Source organism: Lithobates pipiens, unplaced genomic scaffold (genome assembly GCF_037356315.1).
Source record: "Lithobates pipiens isolate NorthernLeopardFrog02 unplaced genomic scaffold, aLitPip1_a1.2 Scaffold_54, whole genome shotgun sequence".
In the NCBI taxonomy this organism is placed as follows: domain Eukaryota; kingdom Metazoa; phylum Chordata; class Amphibia; order Anura; family Ranidae; genus Lithobates; species Lithobates pipiens.
In genome coordinates, this window is record NW_027507876.1 from 4,564,672 (window position 1) to 4,572,091 (window position 7,420).

At 37.2% G+C, this 7,420-nt stretch overlaps 1 protein-coding gene across 1 annotated transcript; it reads right to left on the reverse strand.

Annotated features, from left to right (window-relative positions):
- Positions 1-627: 627 nt before the first annotated feature.
- LOC143957690 (olfactory receptor-like protein OLF3) lies at positions 628-5,181 on the reverse strand. Its single transcript, XM_077467385.1, has 3 exons — positions 4,902-5,181; positions 3,883-3,915; positions 628-2,684 (listed from the first exon to the last, which is right to left on the reverse strand). Exons 1-3 carry the CDS (start codon positions 4,902-4,904, stop codon positions 1,725-1,727), a joined length of 996 nt encoding a protein of 331 aa, XP_077323511.1. The 5' UTR covers positions 4,905-5,181; the 3' UTR covers positions 628-1,724.
- Positions 5,182-7,420: the final 2,239 nt, after the last annotated feature.

Genomic DNA, 7,420 nt, shown 5'->3' on the forward strand with positions numbered 1-7,420 from the left:
ATTAGTTCTCTTCCTTCTATTTTAAACAATTTCACCAACTTCTTATCCCAAATTTGACAAAGTTATATCATAACATTTTGAAAGGTGATCAGTTCCCAGAGGAAATGTTACTCGCTAACGTCCTTAATTCCCGAAACCAAATAAAGACCCTACATTACCCCAAAATTACAGACTGATTTCAGTAATAAACAATGACCTAATAGATTAGCATCAATAATCCCCTCTCTGATATCTCCTTATCAATTTGGATTCATCCCAGGCCGACAAATCACAGATATTAGTTTAATAACGAATATAATTCAGGATGTAAATATTAAATCAGTTTTGTTATTAAGTCTTGATATTAACAAGGTATACAACAGTGTGTCATGGAGTTACCTTGATATGGTGTTGCAAAGATATGGATTTAAAGAAGAATTCACTCATGCACTTTATCATAACTCCCATACCAGGATAAGGTTACCAGGATGCAACTTAGAATTTTTCAAGGTGGGCATTATTATTCGCACTAGCTACTGAACCTTTAGCCACAGCAATATTACGACACTCGGATATTAAAGGTTATATATCAAGCAACGATACATATAAGTTGAGTATGTACGCGGACGATATGATATTATTATATGATATTATTCCTCACACAACGGAATATAGCACTATCAAACTTATTACAAACGTTAAAGACATTTTCATCACTTTTGGCTTTATCATTAGACGTATCTAAATCTATAGGCATGCCAATAAATATACCTCCATCTCAACTGGATACCATTCGCACCTCCTTTAATTTCACATGGTCGGTGGAGTCTCTTCCTTATCTCAGCATCTATCTCACCCCTAACAATTTGTCCATTCCTTTCCACAATGTTTGTTCTCAAATCCTCAGACAATTCTTTGCTGCTCTTTCTCTTCTCCGTGCTCTGTGTGGCATGCAAAGACACACAAGAGAAAGGCCAATTTCCCACCATTTTAACTTGTTGCTGGAGTGATTTCTATTTTGTCAGCATCTGTTATTTGATGCAGGTGAGTTTAATTACAAATTACACAAGCATCACAAACTTGGAATGCAATTATTTATTACAGTTTTGAGAAGGTGCCAATACTTTTGTCCAGTCCAATTTTGGAGTTGTGTGGAATGTGTCAGATTTGGTTTTTTGTTTATCCACTTTTTTTGTGTCGTACCAATACAAACAAAAGAAATAAACATGAGAATGCCTTAACGTTTGTAATTGCAACAATTTTCTGGGTGAAGTGGTGCATTATCTGACAGAAATGCAGGGGTGCTGATATTTTTGGCTATGACTGTATCTATATTATACATTCACATCAGCCCCTGCACTCAACGAGTTTTCAATCTCACATTTGTATTTTCAATCTCACATTAAACAAATGCAGCCACCGCATCCATTAATTGGTAAGCTACAATATATAATTTTTTTGTTTTTTGATTTAATACCATGTAGTAGAAGTACCCCCAAATTAATTATCCTACATCCCAAATTAAAGTAGGGAACAAATGTACAGAACCACTTTAATACAATTTTAAGCCAGAGCTTATTCTTTTGCTCTTTTTATTATAACAAACAGTAGGCAGCCTAAAACCAATCATTGAGGCTTTTAGATATTGTTTCCCATCAAAATATATTTTATTACCAACCAACATAATAATAACAAGTCTTTTTTCTTTCCTTTTAAACCCAGCATTTGGCACCTATAAGTCAAAATTAAGACTTCATTTTTGAAATAATCATTTTCTTTAAACTTCCTTTGACCTCCTTGTTCCTTATGCTATAAATTATGGGGTTCACCATTGGAGTCACTACTGTATAGAGGATTGACACTACCCTGTCTTTCTTTGGTGAGTAGCTGTTTCTAGGTCTCATGTACATGAAGGAAATGGCCCCGTAGTATAGGCAAACTACAGCAAGGTGGGAGGCACAGGTAGAGAAAGCTTTGTGTCTTCCTCCAGTGGACCGAATCTTCAGGACGGTGGAAATAATTTGGACATAAGACATAAGCGTCAGAGCAAAAGCACAAATGGCAACAAGTCCTCCAGAAACATATACAGCTATTTCGTTCATTAAAGTATCCTTGCAAGACAATCGGAAGAGAGGGGGCATTTCACAAAAGTAGTGGTCAACATGATTTGACCGACAGTATGGCAGCTGGAAAGTAAAGAATGCATGAGAGATGGAGTTCAGAAAGATAGCACACCATGTGCCAACTGCCAATTGAATACAGATCTGCTTGTTCATAATAGTGTTGTACCGTAAGGGATTGCAGATGGCCATGTACCTATCAAAAGCCATGATGGACAAAATGACACATTCAGTTCCTCCTAAAGCCAAGTGGAAATACATTTGGGTTGCACAGCCTAGAAAAGAAATACTCTTGTCTTTGGCTAAAGTAATGACTAAGAGTTTTGGCACAATAGTGGAAGAAAAGCAGAGGTCAATAAATGAAAGGTTACTAAGGAAAAAGTACATAGCGGTATGAAGTCTGCTGTCAACTCTTACCACTATGATGATAAGGACATTACCTACAACTGTGGCTATGTACATTATTAAAAATATAACAAAATATACACTCTGTAGATAACTATTTGTGGACAGTCCAATGAGAATGAACTGAAGAGGAGAAGTTTGATTCATGTAATCCATAATACTCAAATACTTAATATAGACCTGTATAAAAAAATTAAATAAAAAAAGGATGAACAATGATATTTCAGCAAGCCTGGGATCTGCAAGGATGTTGTAGGTAGTTGAATGGGGATGGCCACTTCTGTACTTGAGGAGGGATAGTATTTCTTTGCTAAATTCACTTTTCTTTTCCTTCTAGTGTAAACAGTGCAGTAACATAACCGCTGCTTACTTTGGCACTACAGGGAGCTCAAGATAGGACTAATATGTCTTCTGAAATGGGCTTCCAAACATTATCTTGGGAGAACCTGTTTCTAGCTTTGACACAGAATTCCCTCACAGTTTTAGCAGCCATCTTGGGATCCATAAAGGCTATAAATAGCTTTTCCCTCTATTGTTATAGGGCTCGGCAGTGGGGAAATTTAGGTTGGACTAGAATCTGGTTTTGTGAGGGACAGTTGGGTGCCTGGTGCTGCCTCATCCTCAGTAAGAAGGGTGGAGGATCTTGGAGGATCTTGGAGGACAGATAGTTTTAGAAACTGGGCAAGGTATGATGCTAGGAAGACTGCTCAGTGCAAGAACAGTTTACCTGTGGTTGGTTATGTTTGTGCTCTTTAGCCCTTAAGAGAAATTGTGAGCAGTACATAATTGAGCACAATGCTTGACGAGTGCTAAAAACTGGCCATACGTGGATGGAAATTCACCTGGTTCAGATGGAAGTGGCCAACTTTCAATCCTTGTGTAGCCCACTCTGTTCAACAGAAGACGGTTTTTGGACCAATTCCTGTTGAACAGTCCTGCCGGAATAAAAGAATTTGATCAACACATGCAGCTAATGGGCCGCAGTGCTGATCAGTGTATTATTCTGGTGGGGGAGACCCACTGTCAGAATGCAAAGACTCAGCAGGGAGGATTCCCCCATCCACCTCAAATATGTGGATGGGGGAATGGCTGGACAAAATTGACTTTCTTCATTTTCTGTTCCCATTACAATGAAAACTTAGAACTTACAATAAAAATTAGAAGCATGGCAACATCATTGCCACATCATTGTAGAAAACTTTATTAGGTGGACTTCACTAGCAGGATCAGCAGGTATTTGCAGAAGAGTAAGGGAAAACTATGAGTGCAGATACGCTTATAATTATGCGCTGCAACACTTTTGTTTTATTTTCTTTCTTTTTTTATAATGGGAGACCAAAATACCCCTTTTTTACTGGCTCAGTGTAAACATGCTTACCGTATATTCAGGCTCAGAAGTATACTGTATTTCCTAAAGTATAAGAAACGAAAGGTAAAACATTTTTATATACATGTAAAAACCTTAAAAAATATTTTTTCCCCCTTTTTTTTATAAGTCAACATACTGTATACCCTCTGTTATCAGCTGCATAAGGAGCTCAGAGAGCTAGGGTAGGAGGAATAGCAGAACACTGGTGACCTTCCCAGTGAATGGCTTGAATGGGGGAGATGTCAGCAGAAGTCTAATAATTGGAGGAGAGTAGGCTCAGTTACCAGTAACAAACAGATGGCCCCTGCCCCCACCTATAACTGGCCTTCACAGCAAGGAGCACATGGAAGGGCAAAGCATGAAATACAAAACCAGAGAAAATTCCCAGCTTATAATGTTGGACAGGTTAATGTGGTTGGTAAGCAGACTAGTTGGTGAGTGGAGCTAGGACTTTTCTCTGGTTTGAACTTTCATGTGTTGCCCTTCCATGTGCTCCTTCCTATGAAGGCCAGTGATAGATGTGGGCAAGGGCCATCTGTTTGTTACTGGTGTAAATATGGTCCGGGGACACACTGGGCACCTTTGTTGCCATTGTGCTATGTGCTGGGTGTCCAATGTGCCAATGTACCTTTAAGGATGATTGGGCTACCTCCAGGCCCACCTGCCCCTTATCTATCCATTAGAATGCATGTGCTCCAACTGTGTAGACTCTCATAAATTTAGAAAGGTTAGAACTGCAAGTTATATGGGGTGTCGTAAAGGGGCATTGGAGCTTACGCATGCATTTAGTTATGCCCTTTAGTTTGATATAGCTTACATACCTACTATAAAGTCTTACTTTAAAATTACCGATTTAACTAATGTAAAAATATATTTGATGTAATGTCAGCTAAATGTTAGAGTCTGAAAAAAATTCACTTTTTAAAAAGCTTGCACGTAATATATATGTAATGCATATATAAATAAAATAAAAAAATGAAAAGCTGACTTACAAAAGGGGCAAATAAAGGTATTGCATCTAAACTTACCATAAGCTTATATTTCACTGAAGATAAAAATATAAATTTTAATACAAATTATTCTAAAATAGATATTTCTAAATGAACAGTTTAATACAGAAGTGTAATCATTTCTACATTGTGGCTTTTAGAGTGTTGTGTTGCCAAACCCTTTGAATTATCTCCTATTGTTAAGTTATTTGCTGGTAATGACTCCTTCAGGATGGAGCAAACTGAGACACTGCTGTGTACGACCTTAAGTAATATCTACATTATCATCATGGTTAGTCCCTGAGGAAGGTAGTGTCAGTAAAATAGCCCTTACACAATTATTTAGACTAGAGAGACTATCCCTCTAAAGATCCTTAATCATCTCCTAATTTTAAAATCTATAGAGCTTATAATATTTTGAACAGGAAAAAAAAGCATGGCATAAAAATAAGAACTAATGCATGAAAGTTTGAAAATTTAAAGGTTAATATTTTAAACTAATAAATTTAAATAGATAACATAAACATAATAAATAACATTTTATTAACTAAAAATAATAATATAAATAATACAATTATAAACTATATATATATATATATATATATATATATATATAAATATAATATAATATAGTGTGTGTGTGTGTGTGTGTATATATATATATATGTGTGTGTGTGTGTGTGTGTGTGTGTGTATATATATGTATATATAAATGAGAGAGAATATGAAATATAGAAGCAAAGATAAGACAGTGATACCCATCTTAGAAAGACCTTCTGAAATGGATTGGGATTCCAAAATGGCAAAACCTCAACAAAATTAATTACTTGTACCTCCTATATATATATATATATATATATATATATATATATATAACTTTTCCTATTGTTTCTTTCATGATAAGTGTTACAGTACACCCCCCAAGGTCAGTGTCTGATGTTGGCGAATAAGGTTAGCCAACAATGTACAGTGCTATTGATTTACTTAACCAAGATTTACCTCCTTCCTGACCAGACCATTTTTTAGCTATATGGCATTGTGTTATTTTAACTGACAATTGCGCAATTGTGTGACACTGTTCCCAAATAAAATTGATGTTCTTTTTTCCCACATATAGAGCTTTCTTTTGGTGGTATTTGATCACTTCTGCGGTTTTTCTTTTTCACGCTAGAAGCAAAGAACTACCGACAATTTTGAAAAAAAAACATCCAATAAAAAAAATTTAAAAATCTTATTTATACTTTCTATATGCAAGTGGAAGACCTACTGTAGGTATTTAAAAAAAAAATGCAAAACACTCTAGATAAAATGTAGGAAATACATTGAGGTAAAAATCTGTAATACGTGTATGCTAAATCTATATTTGACAAACAGGCAGACAGGAAGGGTTTGTCAAACTACATCAGCATATTCTCACTGTTAAAGTGTAGATCTGTGACCAGGGGTTTAACTATTAACCACAGGTCTCCATGACAACATTTTAATAAAACCCCATCAGTGGCAAATTAACTATATTCCCATCATTGTTATACCCCCTAAACACTGGTGATCAAAGTTTAGACATCCAATAATGCACACCTATAGAAATCTTCTCCACTCCCCCTAGCAATGGTGACCACTATAACTGAACACAAGTTATAGCCAAAAAATCTCAAGCATCGTCCAACCCGCAGAAGGTGACCAATGCTGGAACACTGGAGAAGCGCATCTTAGGTGCAGGGGCGTACCTAGAGCGTTTGGCACCCGGGCGGATCCTACACCTGGCACCCCCCCCCCCCCCCCAACTTTTAAATGAAAAAACACCCACAATGTTTTTTTTCATTTTTTCGAGAATATTTATTGCACAAATTTGTCAATGGGAGGAATCATGCCCTATTGTTGGTGTCAAAGGAAGGAATGGTGACTCATTGTTGGTGTCAGTGAGAGGAATAGTGTCCCAAGAGCCGGATAAAGATTTTTTTTCCCACAAAATTGTCATTGTAATTGGTCATTCCTCTCACATGGCATGTGTATACTACAAATGACACCCCAAAATAAATTCTGCTACACCTCCTGAGAATTACAATACCACATGTGTGGGACTTTTTCACAGCCTGGCCACATAGAGAGGCCCAACATGCAGGGAGCACTGCCACATGTTCTAGGAGCATAAATTACACATCTAAATTGTTGACTAACTATTACACTTTTGAAAGCCCTGGAGCACCAGGACAATGACACGTGACAACGATGTGGCACTGATACGTGGCACTGATGACACATGACACTGATGACAGATGCCACTAATACGGGGCACTGATGACAGATGGCACTTATACTTGGCACTGATGACACGTGGCACTTATACTTGGCACTGATAACACGTGACACTGATGACAGATGCACTGATACGTGGCATTGATGACACTTGACACTGATGACAAATGGCACTGATGGCACTGATGACAGATGGCACTAATATGGGGCACTGATGACACGTGACTCTGATATGGCACTGATGACAGATGTCACTAATACGTGGCACTGATGACAGATGGCACTAATATGTGGTACCGATG